General features: G+C 42.2%; 1 protein-coding gene across 2 annotated transcripts; it reads left to right on the top strand.

Moving 5' to 3' along the window:
* Positions 1 to 6,743: 6,743 nt before the first annotated feature.
* On the top strand, positions 6,744 to 23,215 carry LOC120042688 (protein transport protein Sec16A-like). 2 transcript variants are annotated; one of them, XR_005476217.1, is made up of 6 exons: positions 6,744 to 7,283; positions 8,361 to 8,417; positions 8,518 to 8,617; positions 8,718 to 8,891; positions 22,577 to 22,714; positions 22,892 to 23,215. XR_005476217.1 is itself a non-coding variant. In XM_038987486.1 (5 exons), the coding sequence occupies exons 1-4, from the start codon at positions 8,069 to 8,071 to the stop codon at positions 8,888 to 8,890; spliced, it is 516 nt and encodes a 171-aa protein (XP_038843414.1). In that variant the 5' UTR covers positions 7,976 to 8,068; the 3' UTR covers position 8,891; positions 9,012 to 9,042. The 2 variants fall into 2 exon arrangements, 1 of the variants encoding a protein (XP_038843414.1); XM_038987486.1 differs by lacking the exons at positions 6,744 to 7,283; positions 22,577 to 22,714; positions 22,892 to 23,215 and adding exons at positions 7,976 to 8,254; positions 9,012 to 9,042.
* The last annotated feature ends 3,742 nt before the right edge of the window (positions 23,216 to 26,957 follow it).

The raw sequence follows: 26,957 nt of genomic DNA, 5'->3' as shown, positions 1-26,957 counted from the left end.
GGCCAACTGGGGTGATTATCTGAACCACGTCATTCATGCATATAATTGTACCAGCAGTGATGCTACTGGGTTCTCACTGTATTTCTTGCTATTTGGAAGGGCTCCACTGCTACCTGTTGACCTTGTCTTTGGGTTACAGATAAAGGAACAGGAGAAATCATACCAGGATTATGCTAAGAAGTGGCAGCAACAGATGGCTGAAGCCTATGACATCGCCAGTAGAAACATGGAGAAATCAACAGCAAAGGGAAAAGCCTACTACGATCGGAAGAAAATGAGTTCGGTTCTGGTCTCAGGGGATCGTGAACTGGTGAGGAACATGTCAGAACGTGGGGGGCCGGGAAAGCTAAGATCACACTGGGAGGACCAAATACATGTGGTGGTAACCAGGAAAGGTGATGACAGCCCTGTCTATGAGGTCAAACCCGAGAGCGGTACAGGCAGGGCCCGGGTTCTGCACCGCAATATGCTCATGTCATGTAATTCCCTACCATTTGAGGAACCTATTGAAACTCCCAGTAGAGGTCTGTGGAGAAGGGATCCACCCCAGCAAAATCAGCAAAATGGGGAGAGCGCTGAGTCTGAGATCTCAGATGAGGATTCTTATCCAGTATTCATCAATAGGCCACGTAGGGATAAAGAGAGCAGACAGAGTAGCACACATCTAGTATCAGATAATAGTGAGGAACGGGGTCAGACTGATAAAAACTTCACTGTGAAGGAGTGCCAGCCAGTCCTCAGAGAGAGCCCGGAAGGACAGGGGTAAATATGGAAACAGCTGAGGGCTCAGAGACTCAATCATCTCATGATGAAGTGGGAACTGATTCATTGGGGTCACCCATGATCTTTCCCCGCCGTTCAGCCCGGCAGAGGAGGCCCAGAGACATTCGAACCTATAACACTTTAGGGCTGCCAAGCTCTTATCAGGATACCAACTAGAGATGTTCTGATGTGTATATATTTTCTTGTTTACCTTTACTAATCACAGTGTGATAATATTTAGTGGGGGTTGCGTCTGCCCATAAAGGCAGACTGGACATGTCTAGATAGTTATATGGCTGTTAGGCCAGTTTTTTCTGTTGTTCTCATGACCAGTACTTACATCTTCTGTTTGTTTTGAGGCTGGTGAAATGTTTGGGACAACATTTCGTTTTTGCAGGGGGGTGTTGTAAGGGGTCTTAGTACAGTTGTATTCCAGCCACTAGGGGGTACTCTGGTGAAGCCCATGGGAAATAAAGAAATATAGTTTAAGTGAATTGGGAAAAGTAAGAATGAAAAACTAAAGAAAGTCTGTAAACGGCTGTTACCTGTGCTGACATGATTAAAAGTGAATTAAACTGTACTTTTCGCATTGTAGTTTATATGATAAGCTCATTGGAAGGGTAACATAAACAGATACATGTGCTGCCTTTCCAACTGATGTGAAGTTGGAAATATTCATATTTCCAACAAATATTCATTTGAAAAAGCAATAGACTTTCACATTGTAGGCCTGTTGTATAAATAATGTAATCATAATATATGCCATTTAGCAGATGCTTTCATCCAAAGCGATTTACAGTCATTTGCACATACATTTTACGTATGGGTTGCACCGGGAATCGAACCCACAACCCTGGTGGTGGGATCGGCATTCTCTACACAGGATCATCATTTATAATGTAATATGTGTTTATAACAGTGAATGACATTGATAATAAAAGTCTATAGCAGTGTAATAAGTGTTTATAACAATGTACAGCACATCTACCAACGCACCGATGCGTTTCAAGAGCCTAGACTATTTTGTTTCAGAATCCTCAGACCCCTGACAGGGAGTAGCATAGGGGATAGTGCCATCTAGTGGAATGGAAATTAAACTATTATTCCAGATATTATTTAATAAAGAATATTGAAAACCTAAATTACTTTTCAGAGATCAGAGAAACGAAACAGAACGCATCTTGAAACAGGGAAATATACTACAATTTGTGATGTGTTCAAGTAAACGATGGACTTATAATTTGAAGCTTTTTGCTCGATTTGGAATGTCGCTGATTTCATGTAGCTCTCCTGCGCATCATTTACTAAACAAAATCCCGCAAACGTAAAAGCGCCAGAATTAAACATCGCGAGATTGTAACTATGTGTGAGAGTCAGAGATTTGAAAGCAGACGCTTTCATCCAAAACGATTTACAGTAATGCGTACATACATTTTACGTATGGGCGGCCCAGGGAAATTAGACTTTTTCTAAAGTTTTTCGAAGCAATTTCTTTACCTCTTTCTTTGTAATACTGTATGTATTCAATCATTTCGAATTGATCTCTTCCCAATGGGCACATACATCAATTACATTTTTATTCCATGTTAGTTCAACGTAATTTCATCGAAATTACATGGAAAAAACATTGATGCAAAGTGGGTTTATTGTGTCACAGTGAATTTTATAATCTGCAGTCAATTTCATTATGTTTTCATGTGCCATTATTCTGACATTTGACATATGATCCTCATAGGATTAGGCTAAATAGTTTCAGTGGTGCAGTAAATGTAATCTCAATTCAATACGATGTGCATATACGGTACATATAGCCAATATAGCTATTAAACCCATGTTCAGTGACTGTAATCTGTGACGCAAGTGGCCGAATATGTTTGTGACGTTCCATGGAAACCATGGTATTGTTTAAAACTCGATTCTGATTGGCTTGCAGGTCATTCTACAACGTAAATTATAAATGAAAACGTGCTTTTATCTCAGTGTGACAGATTCACAATACCGAGCGTGTCTCAAACCGTACCGCGCTTTTATCTGCCTAAAGGTATCTTCACCCACGACTGGATAGGCTTTTTAGATACGCTTGTCCCAGGTAAGGATTTGAGTCAAACTATAGCCTACTTTTAATCTTTTAGTTCCCGAACTCAAGTTACTCCAGTCAAGTGATTAATCGTAAAAGTTAGTTGTTTTGACTGAGCAGTCCAATGGCCAATGCTGTTTTTGGACTATTACACCCTCTGCTATATACTATGATGAGCCAATAACATGCATAGATTATACATTAGGCATTGCACAAATCAGGTCAGAATATAAAGTTGCTATTTCCGTCAACTCAAGTTACTCAAGTCAAGTTACTCAAGTCAAGTGATTAATCTTAAGAGTTAGTTGTTTTGACTGTCAAAACAAATAACTGATGGATTATTCCAAATTAAATTGGCAATTATGCATCACAAATTCACAATATTACTTGTATTTCAATTATTCATCCAGGTCCAAGACATAAAGTCGCCTGAAAGCTGTGTAGCAATAATTCCAGCTCCTGATCCATAGGATGGTAATCACATACATGATTGGCTTAATCAAGAATCATGGATACCTTTCATGTGAGTGAAGGAAGATACCTCAATATCTGGAAGCACTGTCTCATGTACAATTGTTAATGATTATCTCTGAAATGTCTAACAAAATGTTGACTTGATCGTTTCATCAAGACCTTCTCATCACAAGTTGGAACTAGTTGTCAACATTGGGACAGTGCTGCCCAAAATAACAGGGGACAATATTTTCATGGAGGTAAGCACTACATTTCTGATGGGTTTAAAGACTGTATTACATTATCTAAATTTGAGAAAGTAAACCCCAGCTGTTGTTATTCTTTTCACAGTGCCATGAATGTTATTTTCACAGTGCTCATTATGCCATGAATGTTTCATTGCTCAATAACCATAGATATTTTTCCTCTAATTTGGCTCCCGTTCCTCCAACAGTGAGCAAGACCTGCCAGCAGAGCTCACTGGAGCAGGGAGACAACCCGTCATCCTTTTGGCACCTGACAAAGTACACTTATTTTCTTCTAAATAACACTATAGTAATATCATATGCACAAAGTTACATTCCTAATAAGATTGGTGTTAAGTGAGAAAGAATCCTAAAGATGGTCCAATGGGCATGGTCTGAAGCCTCTCATCATCTCAGTATGTTGAACCACCTGATTTCTTGCAGGCTTGAGATTCAGATCCTGCTGAACGATGTTAAGCAGTCGATTAACCACATGCAGGGGACGCTGAACACCATGCAGGGGCAGTGTATTGAGTTGCAGACTGCCATATCTAAGGTAGTGTCAGATGAGTCTCAGATACAGAAGAATAGGTCTATGGTGGTATGGTGATATGGATTGAGATGGTGATTATAATAATGATGACTAGCGGTACCCCACCCTACTGGCGGTAAATCATTGGATCTGATTAATTCAATTCAATGCAATTCAATCTTTGAGGACTGCAACCATAGAAATACAATTTCTTTACACTAATAATAAGCTATTGTCAACTTCCCGTCTATGGTTATCTTGCTCATTGCTCACTGTTACCCTATGTGTGCAACTATTATTGATTTATCACAGAAAAATAATTTGGTTGCAAATGTACCTGGTACCATGTAAATAATTGTTAGGCTACTCATTTTGAATCCACCGGTGGCAACTTGTGTGACCATAAAAGTCTTGTGTGCGACTGGGCACAGTTAAATAATTTGGTTACTGACCTGCCCTACATCATAGAAGGCCCTTCAAGTCGGAACTAGGAAATTCTGACATTTCTGACTCGCTAACTCGTTATGGAATGATGATTTCAAGTTTCCCACTTGTGAAGTATCAGAATCAACCAGTAGGAAGATCTACGCTAATAACTTACATTCATTTAACTCTGAGGTTCCAAGTTTCCGATGGCATATGAATGCGTCAATAATTGCCATGGTAATTTTGAATGTTCAGTCAGTGAGCATTATGGGTAATTGTCCTACATACTTACATCAAATGCTGTAGTAACAGTGTCATTCCAAACACAATAAATGTGAAAATTAACAAAGATACAAAATATTGCTAAAGTGAAGAAAATCAACTCAAAATTGTAGGAGGAAATGCCCCTGCAGCAGGGAGGCTTACGGTATTATAATATATTGTAGATAACATTAATATAATTTGTGTATTTACAGTATCAGCACACATACAAATGAAAGTATATGCTATGGATTGATCTACACTGAGTGAACAAAACATTAAGAACACCTTCCTATTGAGTTGCCCCCCCTTGGTGGTGGACCATTCTTGATACTCAGGGAAAACTGTTGATCGTGAAAAACACAACAGCATTGCAGTTCTTGACACAAACCGGTGCACCGGGCACCTACTACCATACTCTGTTAAAAGGGACTTAAATCTTTTGTCTTGCTTATTCACCCTCTGAATGACACTCATACACAATTCATGTCTCAATTGTCTAAAAATCATTCTTTAACCTGTCTCCTCCCATTCATCTACACTGAGAAGAAGATTTAACAATTGATATCAATAAGGGATTATAGCTTTTACCTGATTAGTCTATGTCACAGAAAGAGAAGGTGTTCTTAATGTTTAACACACTCAGTGTATGTGTAATTTTTTTTACCTTTATTTACTTAGGCAAGTCAGTAAAGAACAAATATTTTTTTTCAATGAAGGTCTAGGAACTGCCTTGTTAAGGGGCAGAACGAAAGATTTGTATCTTGTCAGCTCAGGGATTTGATTTTGCAACCTTTCGGTTATTAGTCCAACGCTCTAACCACTAGGCTACGCTGCCGACCCAATGACGTTATAGATTCCAAGTGGTTGATTTTTTAGGGAATGACTATATGCTCTATATTATACCTGCAGATCATCATAGCAGCCGAAGTTGCTGTGCAGAGGGAGGAGATCGTCCGAGCATCAGGCCTCATCCCGTCACATAGTGAGGGTATCCTTCAAACAGCCAGTGTCCCTGCACAGAGGGAGGGGATTCTCTCAGCAGCCAGCTTCAATGCACAGAGGGAGGAGATCCTGATTTCGTCAGGCCTCATCACTGCACAGAGGGATTGGATCCTCCAAACAGCCAGTGTCCCTGCACAGAGGGAGGGGATCCTCCAAACAGCCACTGTCCCTGCACATAGTGAGGGGATCCTCCAAACAGCCAGTGTCCCTGCACATAGTGAGGGGATCCTCCAAACAGCCAGTGTCCCTGCACAGAGTGAGGAGATCCTCCAAACAGCCAGTGTCCCTGCACAGAGTGAGGGGATCCTCCAAACAGCCAGTGTCCCTGCACAGAGTGAGGGGAACCTCCAAACAGCCAGTGTCCCTGCACAGAGGGAGGGGATTCTCTCAGCAGCCAGCTTCAATGCACAGAGGGAGGAGATCCTGATTTCGTCAGGCCTCATCACTGCACAGAGGGATTGGATCCTCCAAACAGCCAGTGTCCCTGCACAGAGGGAGGGGATCCTCCAAACAGCCACTGTCCCTGCACATAGTGAGGGGATCCTCCAAACAGCCAGTGTCCCTGCACATAGTGAGGGGATCCTCCAAACAGCCAGTGTCCCTGCACAGAGTGAGGAGATCCTCCAAACAGCCAGTGTCCCTGCACAGAGTGAGGGGATCCTCCAAACAGCCAGTGTCCCTGCACAGAGTGAGGGGAACCTCCAAACAGCCAGTGTCCCTGCACAGAGGGAGGGGATTCTCTCAGCAGCCAGCTTCAATGCACAGAGGGAGGAGATCCTCATTTCGTCAGGCCTCATCACTGCACAGAGGGATTGGATCCTCCAAACAGCCAGTGTCCCTGCACAGAGGGAGGGGATTCTCTCAGCAGCTAGCATCACTGCACAGAGGGAGGAGATACTCCGATCATCAGGCCTCATCCCTGCACAGAGGAAGGGGATCCTCCAAACAGCCAGTGTCCCTGCACAGAGGGAGGGGATTCTCCAAACATCAAGTGTCCCTGCACCGAGGGAGGAGATTCACCAGTCAGCCATTGTCCCTGCACAGAGGGAGGGGGTTCTCCGAGCAGCTAGCATCACTGCGCAGAGGGAGGAGATCCTCAGAGCATCAGGCCTTATCCCTGCACATAGGAAGGGGCTCCTCCGAGCATCAGGCCTCATCCCTGCACAGAGGGAGGGGATTCTTCCAGCAGCTTCTTCCATCAGCTACTATCAGAATAATAAGCTCCTCAGAGCATCACAACTCACCCCTGCACAAAGGAAGTTGAGATTCCTGATAGCCAGTGTCACTGCGCAGAGGAAGGGAATCTTCCCAAAGGCCAGCGTCCCTGCGCACAGGGAGTGGATCGTCCCAAAGGCTAGTGTCCCTGCAGAGAGGGAGGAGATCCTCCTCACAGCCAGTGTCCCTGTGAAGAATGAAAACAATCATCCACAACCACCTCCCATCATCCCCATGGTGGCACCACTGTGGAAATGGGATGGTGGAGCGTGTCCTCCACCTGTGGATTTCTATTCCAAGAGAAGAGGTCACTTAACCTTACCTAATTAGTAAAGAAATTACCATTGTGATAGCTTGATAATAAGTTGTGATAGGTTAAATGTATGGCTCATGTGAGTGTATATCTGTAATACTTTCATGCATTTTCTACATAACACAGGTTTAGCTACATTTTACTTTTACATTTTAGTCATTTAGCAGACGCTCTTATCCAGAGCTACTTACAGTAGTGAGTGTATACATTTTCATACTTCCTTGAATCTCTCCAGGATTTCGCATGGATTTTTAAAATATGAAATATGCTAGATTTTGCAGCGACAATTACGACATTTTGCATAGTAATATGCAATTGTTTTGTCCAATTTGTTGCAAAAATGCGCTGACAAGGGAAAAAACTGTGTTGACATGTGGCTTGATTGAACCATATTATGCAGTAAATGTGCGGTGATTGGTTGAAATTGCGAGCCCTCTTTTTGTACTGTGGTAATGGGTCAGTTCTATGCGATAATATTGTGATGATGTGACTATTTTATGCAGAAATAGTTTGGTGATTGGTCAAATTTGTAAGCCCTCACATAATATGCAGGGAATTGTTGATTTTGCAACCAAAACAATGCGATTGCAGAGTCCTGGAGTAACCTCCCAGTAATCCCTGTGACTGCGTGTAGGTTAAGATTGGGTTGTAACAGAGTATCAGAGCGAGACGTTCCTACCTGTCAGCCAGTAATTGTTCTGTATGGTGACATGAGCAGAGTGGCCTGACTTCTCCCACTTATTACAGATGTCCGACTTAGATATGTTGAGCATCCTGCTATGATGTCCATCACCAAGCCGGAACACTCCGATGCCAACCCTCAGTTCCAGACTGGCAGCCGGCCGGTGGCTGAGCCCGAGACCCCTGCTGTTCACAATAACAGTGGAGGCTGGCTCAGCTGGGTCTTTGGGAGTGGAAGAGCTAATAAGAAGGAGGTTCATCTACCTGAGGACAAAGACAGATCTGTAAGGAACTGGTTCTTAACACTATATTCTATGTAGAGACAATTGAGTGGATTTTGTTTTATTTTTTTTGTGGCTTGCTTCACATTGCTAATATCTTCTTCCTCAGATTGTCTGGGATCCAACTCTGCACAGATGGGTTAACAAAACTGAGCCCAAGGCTGAGGTACTTAAATTCAATTCAATTAAAAACAGTGAACAACCATTGTATTTCAACTGTGATAATATTACTAACAATTTGGAAAATGTGTTGATGTGTTTTACAGAACAAGTGTGTACCACCACCTCCACCGATGGGGACATATGGATATCAGGGGAACACTGGCAGTGTCCCCAAAGGAGTGAATCCTTACTCTATGAAAGCAGGTGAATATTGCTTTAGAATACATGTGGTTTAACCAAGACTGTGTCAGCCAATCATAGATGTCCCTGGTGATCTCCTGCTAACACCTTCCAAAACTACCAGCAGGTCTATGGGGCAGCAGATACCCTACAATGAATTACAATGATAGGACCAACTCAAAGCCTCCAAGCCATGGGCCTGGACTGCTTCCTAGACAGCTCTCTGGCTTGCTCCCTCCTTCACACTTTGACCTCATGGCACCAATGGTTGTGCCACCTGACACTCTACCCTACTGAGGTATGACTCTGAAAAATCCTTCCAAATTTTATTCATTCATCATTAACTGAGATTTTACTTTAACATAGCAAATGGCTGAAGTAGCAAGAATGTTAACTATTTTTTATTTTTGACCAACAGGCCATTTGCCCAGAGTGGATTTGCCATACATAGATTCTTTCAGCATTAAAAAACTTCAGCATTAAAAATCTATTAAAAGATGATCTTTTAATTAAATCTCTCCTTTGTGTCCTCATGTTCACATTAATTTGATGTGTTCTATCATCGTTTACAATGCTTATTGCTTCTGCATTGTTTTACTTACTGACAAGTATATATTATACACATATATTTTATTTTAGACATTACAAAAACATATTTTTGTGCATTTTGGATTTCCTGCATTTACTTACTGTACAGACAAGTATATTTTATACACATATAAAAAAATGTACATGTTTTTTTAATGTATTCCATAGACAGAACAAAATATATTTAGATGCATTTTGAATTCCTAAATGTCAATATTTTTATTTTCTATGTCATGTGTTTATTCCCATTTATGTACATCCTGTTTACACCTCACACACATGGTCAGTGGCTTAAATAAGAAGACAACAGTAACATGTCAGATATAGTTTAAATGTATTCATTGTTGAGTTTGCACCCCAATATGACACTTTAAATATTTCACAGAAGACTGAAATGTAACAAAACACCTATTGTGTTTATTGAGATGTACACTGAGATGCTCAGTTGGTCAATATTCCCCTCCAGTGATTCCCCAACATCTTGTCAACATGGGCCTCAATGATCTCAAATATATTGTCCATGTAAAAAACATGTCTGATTATAATTAATAATGTCCGACAATACCTTTTAATTATATGCGCTATACATTTTGCTAGCATTTTTGCATCACAACACTGAAGTGTAAGGGGCCTCCAATTTTTTTATGGACTGGATCTTTATATTTACCACTTTGAATCCTGTTTCAGTAATAATGAAGGAGTGGTTAAAACATGCTAATAACGGTCCTCTGAGTATATCAAAAAAGGTTTATCAGAGTTATTGACCTCACAAGAAGTCAGATTCGAGTAACTTACATTGTGGTGCTGAAACTTGAAGCAGCAGCCACGGCACAATCAATCGGAAATGGACAGCTCATGATGCTGAAAGTATGCAAATTTGAGTAAACATTATTCATTTTAAACGTCTTCATTTTAATTAGGGATATGTGTTGCAGCCTATTTCTTCCTATTTAAGAAATAAGAGGTAGGTCTACCTGTTTGACAGATGAAAAGAGGCTATAGGCTGCTATATCCATAGATATGTTAGTCAATTCCTCCACCCGCCATGCACTCTTTAAATAGCCCACCTCTTTATCTGTTAAGACTTACAGCTATTATTGTCACGTTCCTGACCTTATTTCCCTTGTTTTGTCTTTATTTAGTATGGTCAGGGCGTGAGTTGGGGTGGGCTGTCTATGTGTGTTTTTCTATGTTGGGGTTTTGTGTTCGGCCTGGTATGATTCTCAATCAGAGGCAGCTGTCAATCGTTGTCCCTGATTGAGAATCATACTTAGGCAGCCTGGGTTTCACTTTTGGTTTGTGGGTGATTGTTGCCGTGTCTGTGTTTGTTTCGCCACACGGTACTGTTTTCGTTCATTTGTTCACGTCGTTTATTTGTTTTGTATTTGAGTTTGAGTTTATTTTATTTTTACAGGGACAGTGCACATTAATCAACGTTTCAGTAAAAGTGCCGGTTTTAGCCAGCCGGCTAATTTTCAACCGCAGTCCCTGGGCAGGTTATTAAAAACAATTACAATATAGACAATAGCAGCATGGAACAAGACGTAGCATACAGACAGAGCAACATAGAACAAAAAGCAGCAAGACAAAATTCATAAAAGCAACAAAGTGTTTCCACACCTCACAAGTTACAGACAACAGACATGGAAAGCGGCAACACACAGCTAGGGACCATGTTCACAAATCTGATTGACCTTTAGCCATGTCTTCAAGCATTTTGTGAAAGTGTGATATGTGGTGCAGTTATGTGTGTCTGATGGCAGTGTATTCCAGACATGGGAAGCTCTCACAGAGAAAGCGGATTTACTAAAGGTGCTTTTCCTTAGGGGAACTATACAGTCACCTCTCATGGCAGACCTTGTAGATCTGCTGCCATATGTTTGGGTTTTCTGTTTAACAAAAATACTGAGTGGAGGGGGAGCCAAGCCATTTAGGATCTTGAATACAAGACATGCGTCGGTGTATTGCACAAGATTTTCCCAACTCAGGAGCTCATGCTTTCTGAGGATGTGACAGTGATGATGGCTATTGGGCTTCCTATCAAGCACTTTGAGAGCCTGTTTGTAGACAGACTGAATAGGTCTTACTGTTGTACAGCAAGCTTGGGCCCAACTAGTCAAGCAGTATGTTAAGTGAGGGAGTATCATAGATTTGAAGTACAGTTTTGCTACCTCTGTAGTCAAACAATTTCGTATAAATCGGAAATTAGCTAGGTTGAATTTGGTTATTTGAATTACCTTTTTCACATGCTTTTTAAAAGAGAGGTTGGAATCAAGTATGATGCCAAGGTACTTAAAATCAGATACCACCTGGAGCTTCTCCCCTGACACATAGACATCTGGCTCAGTAGCATCTGTTGCCCTCTTTGTGAAGAACATGCAAACAGTTTTTTTCACATTGAGATGCAAACACGAGTCACTGAGCCACTTTGTAACCTGGACCATTACAGTAGTGAGTTCTTGTGCAGCTTGTTGTTTGCTCTTTGCATGCACATATATCACTGTATCATCTGCATACATTTGAACTTCAGACCCAGTACAGACAGAAGGCAGATCATTAATGTACAGGCTGAACAGGAGGGGCCCCAGTATTGACCCTTGGGGCACACCCACATCATAGCTAAGAGTGGGCGACAGCTCATTGCTCACTCTGACACACTGAGTTCTGCCTTCAAGGTATGATTTCATCCATCTCAAGGCATCGGGGGAAAAGTTGAACTTGGACAATTTTGTGATGAGAATCTCATGGTTAACAGTATCAAAAGCCTTCCTTAGGTCCAGAAACACAGCCCCAACAACGCCCCCTTTGTCCATCTTGGACTTCACATTTTCCAGAAGAAAGCAGTTGGCCGTTTCTGTGGAGTGTTTCGCTCTGAAGCCAAACTGCATGGAATGTAATGTGAAGGGGCTGTTGTTGAGGTGGGCAATCAGTTGTTCTGCTACACACTTTTCAACAACCTTTGACACCACAGGTAGTATACTAATGGGCCTGTAGTTACTCACGTCAGCAGAGTCGCCTGATTTAAAGATGGCCGTTATTATGGCCGACTTCCATACCCTTGGAAACACCCCGAGACCAATAGATGTGTTGGTGACCTTAGTAATGGGGCCAATGAGTGACTCTTTGTAGTTTTTAAGAAAGGTAGAGTCCATCCCAAACACATCTTTGGCTTTAGAGTTCTTTAGTGAGCTAATCACCTTGTCCACCTTTGACTCAGAAACCTCCCTTATGATGAAGACAGGTTGAGCATCATTTACTAGCACTGAGCCCAAGAAACCAGTGGAGGGGTTCTGTGTCAGTACCCTGACAGAGTCACTAAAGTAGGAATTGAAGGCTATTGCTATTTCGACTGCATCCTGTGTTAGATTGTTATTCACCATGATTTCTAGTCTTTTTGCAGTGTTACTATGGTCTTTCCCTGTTAACTTTTTTAGATTCTCCCAGATCAGTTTAGAATTTCCCTTTGCTTCACCAATTATGTTAATAAAAAAGTTTGCCTTGGCCTGTCTGATTTCTTTCATCACCTTATTTCTCAACATGGTAAACCTACGTCTGTCATGCTCTAATTTGGATCTTAGGGCTATTTTTAGATAATAATCTTGTTCTTTCATCAATTTCCAGATTTCTCCATTTAGCCAAGGAAGAGTGCTCTTTTGGCCAGGTTTGGATTTGATTTTCTTTAGGAAACCATTTAATGTAGTCTGGATTGTGGATAGAAAAACTTGACTATCAGCTTCCACGTCTGCATAGGACAAGAGATCATTCCAGTTAATTCCCTTAATTGCGTTTTCAAAATAGCTTAATTCACTCTTAGGTATTCTTAGTTGATCAGGCTTTCTAACAGTAGAGAGGTTAAACCTGCTCTTAGACAGCTTTCTGGCTATAAGTGTCAGATTATGATCAGATAGCCCAGTAACCATATTGAATGATTTAGTCACTCTCTCTGGTTTATTACTGAACACCAAATCAATCTGTGTTTTAGAGCAACAAGTCACCCTGGTTGGCCCTTTAACTAGCTGTGTAAGGTCAAAGGTATTAGTGATCCGTTTGAGAGTTTTCCTACAACACTTGTCTTCATAATTAATGTTAAAATCTCCCATTAAGATGACCTCTTTCCCAAAATCACATTCCCTAAGCATGTTATTAAACTGATCAAAAAACACACTTTTGGTGGAAGGTGGCCTATACATTCCAATGAGGGTAAAAGACATTTGGGGAGACAGTGTAATGTTCAGGCCAATACATTCTAGTTCATTATCACATGACCACTCAATTTGTTTACATCGGATATGTTCTTTAATGTAAATCATCACACCCCCTCCTCTTCCTTCAGTCCTGTCTCTCCTGAAAACATTGTAGCCAGGCACAATCAAAGCAGCAGATGGAGAGTTTTTATGGAGCCATGTCTCTGAGAGGCAGAGAAAGTCAAGGTTGGAGTCTGTGAGTAGATGTTGAATTTGATCACTTTTTGGAATGACACTACGAATGTTCAAGTGCCCCCCTAGTAGTCCCTTGGGCTTAGCTCGTGGGTCCCAGATGACTCGAGAGTGATTGACACATTGAAAAAAGTTAAATTTTCTGTGTTTTCTGACGGCTGGGTTTAGGCCGTTTTGTTTCGTTTTGATTAGGGGCAGTTCGGTAGCGCAATTAACAATCCCTCCCGCCTGCACTGGATGCGGGGAACTAATTAAAACAGCTTGCGTACCAGAAGCAGAGTCAGGGATCGCATATAGCGACTTTGGTATGTTTGAAGAGTCAAAATCTATCCTGGAGCCGGGTGAGTCGAGAGAAACCATAGGACCATAGCACTCACCCACTTCCACAGCGGCGACGATCAGTGGACGAGGCCATCCACCGCTTTCCACTCCGGTGCGTATCGCTGGCTCGGTGATGTTGGGCCCAGGATTGAGTTGCACATCCCCGGAGAGCAGGAGGGTAGTGAACAGGTAGTTTAACAGTTTCCGATAAATGTTGGACTTGTGTTTGTTGCGCCTAAGCGGTTCAGTAGAATAAGGAGCGAGGTAGACTTGGCCATTATTCAGAACATTATGGTATGCTGTGTACTGTCCGCTCCCGTGGAACGGTGAACCAATGTGTTTGGTGTTAATATTCTCCGGTAGTAGATTGATTGTGTCATCCCAGCAAGGACGCACTGAGATTATCAGTAGAGCAGCTACATAACTGACAATCATGGCAGAGTACTGTTGATAATTGGATATGGAGAAGGGTGAGCCGGTCAAGGATCGATTCAGACAAGGTGATAAATTGTATGACAAGCGACAGTTTAATTATGAGTAAAGATATCTGGTACAAGCGTATACGGTCTCGTTCCTTCGGCTCATAGAGAACCTCCAGAAAAAGCCCAGATAACAGAAATGCATAGACATTTTATACAACACAGAAAGTAGGTTGAGTCTGGAAGTTCTGGTCCTTTGGTTGGTTCTGGACAGGTTGTTGTCTTCTCAGATTGGTCCTGATGAGCTGGGCGTCATCCTTCTGAGTCTTATAGCAAAAGTTCTTTGTTATCAAATGTTCAGCTAAGCAGGAGATTTTGTGTGTGCGCAGATGTTCCTATTTAATCAGTGTTTATGAAAGGTTTATGTCAGCCCTCTGTCCTTGGTTATGTGTGTGTCTCATTATTTCGTGAAATGCAGACCCAAGCACTCTTTTCTTATCAGTGTTTATGGAAGGTCTGTGCCAGCCCTCTGTCCTTGGGTGTGTGTGGGTCTCAGGTTCTGCTCATGAGTTTGTAAGAAACCCTGCTTAGAAAGAAGTTAGTTATAACAATGTAATAGCAATAAGCTTGTGTTATTTTAAATGGTATTTATTACAAATCCCCCTCTTCACGTCTCATAAGAGACGTGACAAAAGCTAGGACAAAAGCTATAAATGGCAAAATTAGAGTAAACTTTATCAGAAGATAAAGTTTTGATTCCCTCTCTTCACGTCTCACAAGAGACGTGACATAAACTAGGTAAGAGTAAGAAAAGCAAAAGTAAACAACCAGGGAAACTTTCTCAGAGAGAAAGTTTTAATTCCCTCTCTTCACGTCTCAAAAGAGACGTGACAAAAAATAGCTAAGACAAGCAGAGATAGGGAACTTTTTCAGAAGGAAAAAGTTTTGATTCCCTCTCTTCACGTCTCAAAAGAGACGTGACATAAAAAGCTAGATCATATTAAACCCTCAGGTCCATCCCTCTATACAACCTGTACCAGGTGGGCTCGTCGCCACCCGGGAACTTAAAACCTTCACAACAGGGAGGACAAACATCACTTTTTATTCATTCGACAACATCAACTACAACGAACCAAGGGTCCCCCTCTGTCAGGCCCACTCTCCTGCGAAAGCTTGATTTCGTATCAGCCTCTCCAACTGGAGCATCAAGCAGCGGCATCATACCATAGGCCCTTTCCACATCTGTAACAGACTTCTTCAAACAAGGTATGATACAGGCATTACGGAACATGAGCATATTAAAAACAACAACTTAGGGTCAGAAATCCAGTAATCATCACTGTAGTGTACTTACCAAACCAACCACCCAGCCAGGGGAACAGTCCACTCTCCTCCACACCTGCAAGACCCCCCATCTCCACCGATAACCTTGCCAACCCACTCAGAGCTTTTGAAATGCTCCCATCCGGACTAGTATTGTTAGGGACAAACGTCTAACACTGTTCTCCAAACATTTTACATACACCTCCCTGGTCGGCCAGAATCATGTCCAGTGCTAGTCTACTTGGTCTACTGGTTTGAGAGGTAGCATCCAATTGTTCAGCCATCCCCGTAAGTACTGTGTGGGTGTATTTAACAAATCATCATTAATTATAGTAGATATAATTGATCCAGGCATTATGCTTAGCATCAACAATAGCTGGGCCAATGATGGGCATCAGATGCCACAGGCCATCATTCCTGTTTAATGTCTGGAATTCGTGGGGGACCCCTATTGGGACCCCCAACAGGTTGGTGTGGATGTTATCTGTACTCTTGGACCAAGGAGCGTCACGTTTCTGCCGTCTCCTGGGTTGGTCCCAAGCCTCCGTCATGTGCAGCTCCCAAAAGTTGGTTAGCTGTAACCTCAATAATAGGCAATGGTGTTTATCAGACTGGCCAAAACACATGTTCCCTGATAATCTCCTTTCAAAATGGGGTCAACCGCCTGGCAGGTCCACACATCCACCATACATCAGCAACACCTCTAGTTAATAGTGACATTAGTGATGCAGGCAGCAGTAGGGAACCTCCCATAGTCTATACCTCTACCTGTACCAGTGTTACAGCTGTAATATCCCCCATATGCCTTAACCCCCCATGGTGTCTTCTGGGGACGGACTTCTGGGAACACAAGACTCAGAGTTTTACACAGGGTTGAATTTGGCTTAAACTTTCCAATATGCACATCCAACCTTCCCCCTTACTTAGGGCAAATGGGTGAGCAGCCAGAATAGGTCTGGCATGTCCACATACGACACAGTCCTTTCTATTAAGTGTTTTGTAGGCCAACCACATATTCTCCCTTCCCTCATAACCAGTTTCAGTCCCCAATTGGTCACTATCTGAGATGTCTTTTACATTTATTACCTATACCAGATTGTAGAGTTCAGGTGATGGCGTGGGACTTGGTCTTGAAGTGGTGGAGGAGGCCGGCTGAACCTGGTCTGTTGGAACTGGTGGTGGTTCTGGCAGCACTGCGATGGTAACATCCCCATCGTATCCTAAACAGACAACTCAGGACTACAAGCAATCCTGTAAAGCCCCCTCCTCTCCCAGAGAACACATCATCAGCCAGAGATCAAGCAACACTTTCACTTCTATGAACAAACACAGTGAGGAAAGGTCGGGGGCAGGGAATTCTTCATTAAGGAGTTGATCCCCGAACTCTATTAGTAACGGTTCTTCTCCTTAACTCTGTGATCATTCGGCAGTGTCAGTGTGTCTCACCCTCCAAGTGCGATATGCCCCCAGGTCGGGTGAATCACCTTCTCCTTTAATTCACCTGTAATGCATAAAATCTTGGACATACAGGTTTGGTTAATAAACAGTTTGTCATTTGTTCTATCTGATTATATATTTAACTTCTATGCCTATTTTTTAGCTAGAATTTTTAATTTTAAATTAGTTTATTATCCAATAGGCCCCATCCTATCCTAGACCACAATGTACCCCTCCCCCGTTTGATACCTGGCTCTGCCCAGGTATCAACCTTACCTATTCTAAATAATGACTTAGTAAAATATTCTTATGTTCTACATTATTATGTAGGAGCGCCCCTTTCATTTTCCACATGTCCAATTCTCCCTTTTGTCTCCATTCAGTAACTGTTATCTACCCATTCTGTTATCTCTGTCCTGGCGCCCCCTTCCAAAACTCCCTTCTCTGCTCTCAAACCTTCAAGGTCTCAGCAGTGCGGGGAGGGCCACTCTGTCTGCCCTTTCCCTTATCTGTCTGTAGCTTGGTCCCAAACATTAACTAAGTGTCTCACTGTTTTGACTTTATCTAAAATCATGGATTTAAAATTAACAACATGTCTTATAGTGTCAATCTCTAAAGTCCTTACATAACCTTAATAAACCTATCTCTATCTTCTAATGGCCAAAACAAATGCTAACCATATAAATTCCTTTCTTTACTAATAAGCTCTCTATCACTTTTATTTCCATGCCCTATAGGCTTAAAATATCTCCTGTTCAAACCAATTCAATAACAGCCCATTCAAAACCGTCATAGCCAATGTTTAAAAACAGAATCCTGACTCCTCTGTGGTTAAAACTACCTTGTCTCTCGGAACACGGAAAACCCCTTAACCCAAAACGTTTACCACAAAAACAAAACCTAATAATTATGATAATACCCTTAAATCATTCGTTTTAAATTTCCCCGATGTTTCATGTACTAACCATACAACTGTGATAAACGTACACTGTCCCTTTAAAAACTCTCATGCCAGCCATACCAGGTTGCGAGTCATTCTTTGTTCCCCATAATGAAAACAGATCACGTTTAGAATACGTTTACTTATTGTTCGAATTCTCTGGTGTTACCTAAACCAAAAACCAATAACTTTCAGCAACTTTTGAAAAGTATCTCAAAGCTATAATGTACACATTTTCCCTCTAAATGACACAACCAATTTTCTCTAGCATAATTTAATACGGCCACACCCGGTGGGGAAAGTACAAATTTTATCCCGTTCCTTTTATAATACTCAATGCTAAATTCAAAGTTGTGGTTAAATATATGGATTTGCCAATCATTATCAAATGTTAAATATACAGGTTTAGTACTTTTATCAAATAGATTAGTATAGTTCAAATAAAGATATGCGTTTACTAGCGCTCAACCTGTGTTCAGAACGCAGCAACTAGCCAATATAATACCAAAAATGACTGTCTTATTCATGCCTCTAGGCAAAACATCTAGTTACTCCAACTAAGTTTAGCAGCAAAACTATCGTATAAGTAAAATCAACTTCTCAACTCTTTCCATTCCAAAGTGTAAACTTACCATATACTTCGCTAAATTTATATCGCATGTCAGCCAATCCATAACAATAATATCATTAGTCTGTAAATTTAACCTAAATAAGTTATTAAATGTATTCTCTCTACTCCGAATTGGTTCTAAGTTTTTTCTGTCACCAGCATTCAAACAGGCTCCCGTTTGCTGGGAGACCGTTGAGTGCTGCAATACTGCCATCTTCTGTCCATTCTCTGTACAGCTCTCCACCCCCAACTATTCTAAGAGTTATGAGTGTGTGGAGGAATATCACAAATAAGGGGCCAGATATCCCTAATCTCGCCCAGGGAGGGAGATATCCCTCTAACTGGGAGAGGTTCCTTTTTCAGGGGAGGCGAAGTTTGATGCCGCATCACCTGAGTCAGGAGTGTCTTAATTTGGAATCGAATTTAGGCCGCTCAAATCGGCTCTGACTTCTGTAAGGAATTGGAGCTAGAGTGCAATGTGTGAGGTGGTGCCAAGGTGCGCCTGATTTACCTTTGACCTGAACTGAGTGTGAAGTAACCTCCTTCACTTCGTACAGTTCAGTCCACCTGGGTTCCAGCCACTTTCTCTTGTGGACTTTAATCCCCACCCAGTCACCATTTTACATTCAGTGGTGGCGTGCCTCCTGGCAGCTCCCCCTCTCGGACCTTGTGAATCTGTTTGGAGAGAGCTGCAGAAAGTTCCGTCAGTTTTTTCACATAATCAGTCATACCTATCTGGTGTACATCAAGAGCGGGCATATGACCTCCCTCTCTTGGTGGTCCTTTCCTTCTTAAACAAATGACTTTTATTCTTTTCTACCTCCCTGTCTCTAGCTTCCTGCACTGCCTCTCTCAGTCCGCCTTCCATCGTACTCAGTTGGACCCTGCTTGGCGGCCCCCCTCCTAGATAACCTGCCTGTGTCTATCTCAACTTCAATCCCTCCCAAACCTTCTTTATAGTCTTCCACTGTTCCTTTCCCCCTTACCTGTCCTGTATTTTCTGATCTAGAAAATCATTGAATTTTAGCTTTGGAGTATTTGGGGTCGTCATTTTGTCATATATTGTATACTTTTATGCTTATTTATTTTTATTTTTTACCAGTTTTAAGTTTTAACTCGACAAATTAGACTATCTGAATGTACTTAGCCCGTTACTGGTGAATACCAGTAATGAATTCTCGGAGACACGTACTCTGCCTTATCTCAGAGCTCCTCCCTCGCACACTCAGAATTGTATAGATGTTATTAATTTTACAGACGTTGTGGAATGCGCAATCAACATTTACACATGTTTTAAGTTATAATTCTCTTCTCTATTTTTAACTAGCAATGTACATCATTAAACAATACACATTAATCAGTTGACATTTACACATCCGACCCTGTTGGTACATGGAGCGTTTGTCATTAAACAATACACATTAATCAGTTGACATTTACACATCCGACCCTATTGGTACATGGAGCGTTTGTCATTAAACAATACACATTAATCAGTTGACATTTACACATCCGACCCTATTGGTACATGGAGCGTTTGTCATTAACACAATATTATTGGCGTATCTAACCCCACGGCGTATCTAACCCCGATTTCAACACAGGCGTATCTAACACCACGGCGTATCTAACCCCGATTTCAACACAGGCGTATCTAACACCACGGCGTATCTAACCCCGATTTCAACACAGGCGTATCTAACACCACGGCGTATCTAACCCCGATTTCAACACAGGCGTATCTAACACCACGGCGTATCTAACCCCGATTTCAACACAGGCGTATCTAACACCACGGCGTATCTAACCCCGATTTCAACACAGGCGTATCTAACACCACGGCGTATCTAACCCCGATTTCAACACAGGCGTATCTAACACCACGGCGTATCTAACCCCGATTTCCCCTTACCGGACTCAGCCGGACCGGTCTCTGCCGGACTATCGGAGCAAAATTATGGCCACATATATTTACTTCACTGTCATTCACATGTCATCTATGCACATAAATTTAAACAAGAATTCTTACCCACACTCGGTAATACTGATCGAAATTTGGATAGACTATACGACAATATGCAAAGTTTGTTTTAACAGGTCTTGCTTACCTTGTTTATGGTCGACCAGGAGATCAGTTTCCCGAGCTGAGCAGAACTGTTGTCCTCCCCCCAAAGATTTCACCTGTCCTCCGCGAACCGTCCTTCCACCAACTCGCCCCCTCACATCCACATCAACCACTCTGGACCGGGTATCTAGACAACCATCCTCTGCTTACCAAGTTTCTGTTGATAATTGGATATGGAGAAGGGTGAGCCGGTCAAGGATCGATTCAGACAAGGTGATAAATTGTATGACAAGCGACAGTTTAATTATGAGTAAAGATATCTGGTACAAGCGTATACGGTCTCGTTCCTTCGGCTCATAGAGAACCTCCAGAAAAAGCCCAGATAACAGAAATGCATAGACATTTTATACAACACAGAAAGTAGGTTGAGTCTGGAAGTTCTGGTCCTTTGGTTGGTTCTGGACAGGTTGTTGTCTTCTCAGATTGGTCCTGATGAGCTGGGCGTCATCCTTCTGAGTCTTATAGCAAAAGTTCTTTGTTATCAAATGTTCAGCTAAGCAGGAGATTTTGTGTGTGCGCAGATGTTCCTATTTAATCAGTGTTTATGAAAGGTTTATGTCAGCCCTCTGTCCTTGGTTATGTGTGTGTCTCATTATTTCGTGAAATGCAGACCCAAGCACTCTTTTCTTATCAGTGTTTATGGAAGGTCTGTGCCAGCCCTCTGTCCTTGGGTGTGTGTGGGTCTCAGGTTCTGCTCATGAGTTTGTAAGAAACCCTGCTTAGAAAGAAGTTAGTTATAACAATGTAATAGCAATAAGCTTGTGTTATTTTAAATGGTATTTATTACAGTACTGGAGATAAAACACATAATTGCGCTTTAAGTCTTTGCATGAGTTACTTAGCTGGGGTCGGCGTACACCTGATGGTTTAGATAAAATTACAGCATTCGAATGAGAAGCGGCACCTGCCGCACCACCCTGTCTTCCGTCCGCCATTTTGCCTGGTTCCTTCATCATCTCTGTCCCGTGTTTTTCGTCTTCGTTTAAATTTATTAAAAGCATGTATTCAAACCACGCTGCGCTTTGGTCCGATCCTTGCTCCTCTTCAGACGAGGAGGAAGACGAGCGTTACAATTATGTATGAGAGGGTATGCCATAGGCCTACCTTTTCTTAAAGAAAAGGGCAAAAAGTACACTGTTTAAGATTTTGAAGAAAATTAAACGGATGTGATTATATACAGTTATCTATAACAGCGCTTTGGTCCGCGATACTTAATGCTAGAAACAAGCTGTAAAATAGGAATACCCGGGAAAGACGTGACTGCATATTGGGATTGTTGTTTAATTTGGAAATAATCTAATTCTGTCACTATCAATTGATTAAGCTATTCACGTTCTGAACAATAAAATAAATTTAAACAAAGACAGCTTTTTGGAAAACACTTTTGACCTCTCGTTGGGTTAAGCCAAGGAAGAAGATTAGCCAGCAGTTAAAGCTTACATTTTTCTGCGTCAGTAGGCCTACTCGGTCTGGGGTGGAAAGGTAGGCCTAACTTGAAAGTACCATGCTCAGATCCCTATTGACGTCTCAGAGTTAATTATTTGCAAACGGGTTCAGTTTCGTTGCAAATAATACACACTTTTGACATTGTAGAAATATAATAATATGAGGACTATCTGTCTATACTGTAATTTCAGTCATTTGTGATTTATTAAAAAAGTTTCTACTAATACTGTATGGTAACTCTATTGAAGTCCACTCTTGTACAGCACACTAAAGGTGAATCTCTTTCTCTACAATTTAGGAGATTTTAAGATATTTTGTTGTTTGTGATGGTACTCTAGGTGCGAGGGCCATCCTGTGCCACCAGTCAATTGATGGTGGATGACCTTCTGACCCCGTGCTCGCCAGGTGACCCGGCTGCCATAGAATTGACCTGGATGGATGTGCCTAGCGACAAGCTGCTGTAGCCCATCTGCATGGTGAGAAACACACATTCACAGCACAGACATACTCACATTCACTGTTCACAAACATACTGGAACATGCTGTTTCAACATACACATCCAGGCATTGCAAACTGACTCTCACATTTGTGTAATTGCTGAACCATGCTCATGATTTTGTTTCTCTTCTGTGTGTGTTCCTCTGCCCTCCAGTCCGACATGCTGCCCTCACTATATACCACGCAACCCACAGTCAACATGGAGGTCTTGTTCAAGGTCAGGAAGTTCACAGAGGACTTAGAACAGGAGGGTTGAGAGCTCCTGGGTGGCAGGGGCTTTACTACTTCTTACTCAGTCTCTCCTATCAAGACCCAACTCCAGTCAAAGAGTAGCTACAGTATTACAGCAGTATTACAACACTACGAACCTGCATTGGCAAGAATGATGGAGCATTTTAATTTACACACAATTGTGCAATGGAAATGTTTTTTTTTTTGCATATCCCAACTCCCCCTGAGACACCCACAAGTGCCTTGCTCAAGGGCACAGCGACATTATTATTTATTTTCCCACTTTGTCGGCTACGGAATTTGAGCCAGCAACCTTTCGGTAACTGGCCCAATGATCTAATCTTGAGGCTCTTGTGTCCCTCTGCCCTCCAGTCCGACATGCTGCCCTCACTATATACCACGCAACCCACAGTCAACATGGAGGTCTTGTTCAAGGTCAGGAAGTTCACAGAGGACTTAGAACAGGAGGGTTGAGAGCTCCTGGTTGGCAGCCTTTCGGTAACTGGCCCAATGATCTAACCTTGAGGCTACGTGCCGCCCCTTAGAATGTAGGGTGACTCCCCTAGTGGGTCCTGAACCCAGGTCAGCAGCACTACATTGCTGTGTGTCTGTATAGTTGAGGGTATATTGGTTTAGTAATACTCATTCCAGTTCTGGTCCCAGAGGGGATCTCAATACTGTTACACATAGCCATGATCACCAAGCTACCCTTACTTAATTAAACCTGAATTCAAAAAGAACAAGATGTGCTTGTCATTATTTTATTTTAACTTGTATTATAGTATACCCACATTTCTGTCCACAACTTTTGAATCAGGTACCATTTAAATGTAAGGTGCTTAATACAGTTCCAGCCACTAGGGGGTACTCTGGTGAGGCCCATGGGAAATAAAATAAATATAGTTTAAGTGAATTGGGAAGAGTAAGAATGAAAACTAAAGAAAGACTGTAAACGGTTGTTACCTGTGCTGACATGATAAAAAGTGGAGTAAACCGTACTTTTCGCGTTGTAGTTTATATGATAAGCTCATTGGAAGGGTAACAAATTTGGAGGCACCGCTGAGATGTATTTTCATTTGAGCACCGGCCCATATTCCTGGAACGGACAACGAGTGAGAGACATTGGGAGAGTAGCTAGCTAGCTAACGTTAGCAGGCTAACCACCTAACGGAGTGTAGCTATCTTGCCATTGCCTGCATTGTCGTTGTTGCCACGTGAGTAGGACAATATGAGTCGAGAGAGGGAAATGTTGTTGGATGAAATCGAACAGAGTTTATGGACTTTAACTGAGGACAATTTACGGCACTTGTGTGTAGTTGTGGAATAGGAGGTGTAGATGACTGAAGTAAAAGGAAAGAGCCATCGCGCTTTGCGGCGCAAATTGATGGAAGATTACTGTGAGAAGGAAGATTTAATGGAATCAGAGGATGAGGGAATGTCTTGTCTGCTTCAACTGAAAGACGAAATCAAAGGAATATCGGACTCTGAGGATACTGTGAAAGTCTGCCTTACAAATCCCAGCCAATCGGCGCCAACGAGGCAAGTGGACAGCAATATGGAACGCCGTTTGGGTCTTTGCGTGTCAAAAAGATGCACGTCAAATAACACTATTTGACACGTCAAAATAAGCTTCTTTAGCAATCAGGACCTGAATATGACTCCAGGTCACACAATAATTTAACACGTTCATTAATTTTGTACGTAGTTATTGCACATTGATTACACTCTCACTCGTATTTCATATGCCACAAAGATACGTTAAATCTGCCTGCCATTGATATTTAACTGTACTCAAGATAGCTAGCTAAAGTTAATTGTTCATAATCTAACGTTAATTATGGAATCTATAAAACGTTAACTAGTTACTGCTGTATAGTAACGTTAGCTAGCTAGCGATGTTGAATGAAGATACTTTTTTTGAGCTAGTTTGTAACTAAAGTACGTTAGTTAAAACTGCATCGCCTGTCAATGTGTAACAGTATAACTTTAAACCGTCCCCTCGCCCCGACCCGGGCGCGAACCAGGGACCCTCTGCACACATCAACAACTGACACCCACGAAGCGTCGTTACCCATCGCTCCACAAAAGCCGCGGCCCTTGCAGAGCAAGGGGCAACACTATATCTAGGTTTTCAGAGCAAGTGACGTAACTGATTGAAATGCTACTTGCGCGTACCCGCTAACTAGCTAGCCATTTCACATCCGTTACAAATGCACGGTTGTCTTCATAGGTCGGAGGCTCAGAGTTGGCACAGTTTAGACAAGAGAACACTTTAGGGGAACTACATGCAGATAAAATGTCACTGGACCCGTCGGGTCTGCGGTCTATTTTTCAGGCTAGAGACCATGTTGCGGGGCCTTCGGTGGGCAAATGACATCCAACAACGGGAACCTTACGAAAATGCCAAGTTGTTATATTTATATCATTTTTTTTTGTACGGCATGTGTGGCAAAGGCTGAGATTGCATCATTTTACTTGTCCTGTGTTAAGTCTCCTGTGTCAAGTCAATCAATGAAAAAACATTTGGTTGGCCTATAATGTTGTTCCTATATTCTATATGGTGATCTTATAGTCTTTTAACCTAAAGTTTTTAGGAGTGTATTTTGTAATTATTTATTGTATTTTTTTATTTCAGTGTCCTGTCAAGCGCCTTTGGAGGGGAGGCGGTATCACATCACCAAGGAGCAGCTTGAGTTCCTCATAGATTGTCTTATGACCATCAGACAAATGGCAGATGTTCTCAATGTGTCGCACTCTGTGGTCAAGTTTCGCATGAGGTAAGTTACTGTAATCTAATAAAGCAATTGTAACACAAGAGGGAGATCTCTACATCCCCTCTAGATTTGATCACATTCCTGATTGATGTATCTTTTTGTGTTATTTTTGTATTTAGTCATTTTCAGCTTTTCAGGTCCTACTCACTGTTGTCAGACGCTCAGCTGGATGAGAGGATCAAAGAGCTGATATCAATAAAAACAGAATGGCATCACTATAAGAGAAAAAATGGTTTTGTAAAACAAATGCATCTTGTTTTTTAGGTGTAGGATTGTTATCCATGGTGCTGTGGATGGTTACAGCAGACTTGTTGTGTTTCTGAAGGCCTCTGACAACAACAGGACCGCCACAGTCATGGAGTCATTCGAAGCAGCCATCACCAGCTACGGAACACCATCCCAGGTGAGATGTGACCGGGTGGTGAAAACAACCGCATCTGTGCCTTCATGGAGCAGTTCAGGGGTGGTGAGAGGGGAAGTGCCCTCAGAGGAAGGAGCACTCACAACTAGAGGATAGAGCGGCTGTGGGGGGACGTCTGGCATGGAGTCTCCAACGTTTACCACGGGTGAACAGAGATCTTGCTGTGTTTGCCAGTCAGTGGAACCACCATGGGCTGAGAACTGAACAACGGCAGTTGTTCGTCTCGGGTTCCCTGGCAATGCAGAGGGCCAATCTGACAGCAGTAAGGGATTTGTTTGCCCCAAATTCAGCCACCATCAGCTCCTCCAACCACCACCTCAGCTCCTCCAACCACCACCTCAGCTCCTCCAACCACCACCTCAGCTCCTCCAACCACCACCTCAGCTCCTCCAACCACCACCTCAGCTCCTCCAACCACCACCTCAGCTCCTCCAACCACTGGCGCCACAGCTCTTTATTGGTCGTAATGGGTGATTGTGCCACAAATCCAGTTCACCATCATCACACACAGATGGAACTGTTGCGGACAATAATTCCATTGGAAGGCCCCAGAGGCAGCCTGGGAGTGTCACAATTCCAATGGTGAAATGAAGGAGTCAGGTGCAGAGAGCAGGGTAGTTCCGAGCAAGTGGAATTTATTATTTCAACCAGAAATAATCTATGAGACGGCTACGCCACACAACAAAAGGCGCGTCAAAAAATACAGTCCCAACATAAATTAGGACAGAATCCACTATATAAATCACCACCACAAAAAACAGAATAACAAGCCCGCACAAAAGTCGGCGGGCCAA

Source organism: Salvelinus namaycush, unplaced genomic scaffold, assembly GCF_016432855.1.
Source record: "Salvelinus namaycush isolate Seneca unplaced genomic scaffold, SaNama_1.0 Scaffold743, whole genome shotgun sequence".
Classification (NCBI taxonomy): Eukaryota; Metazoa; Chordata; class Actinopteri; order Salmoniformes; family Salmonidae; genus Salvelinus; species Salvelinus namaycush.
This window is presented reverse-complemented; position numbering and strand designations above follow the sequence as displayed.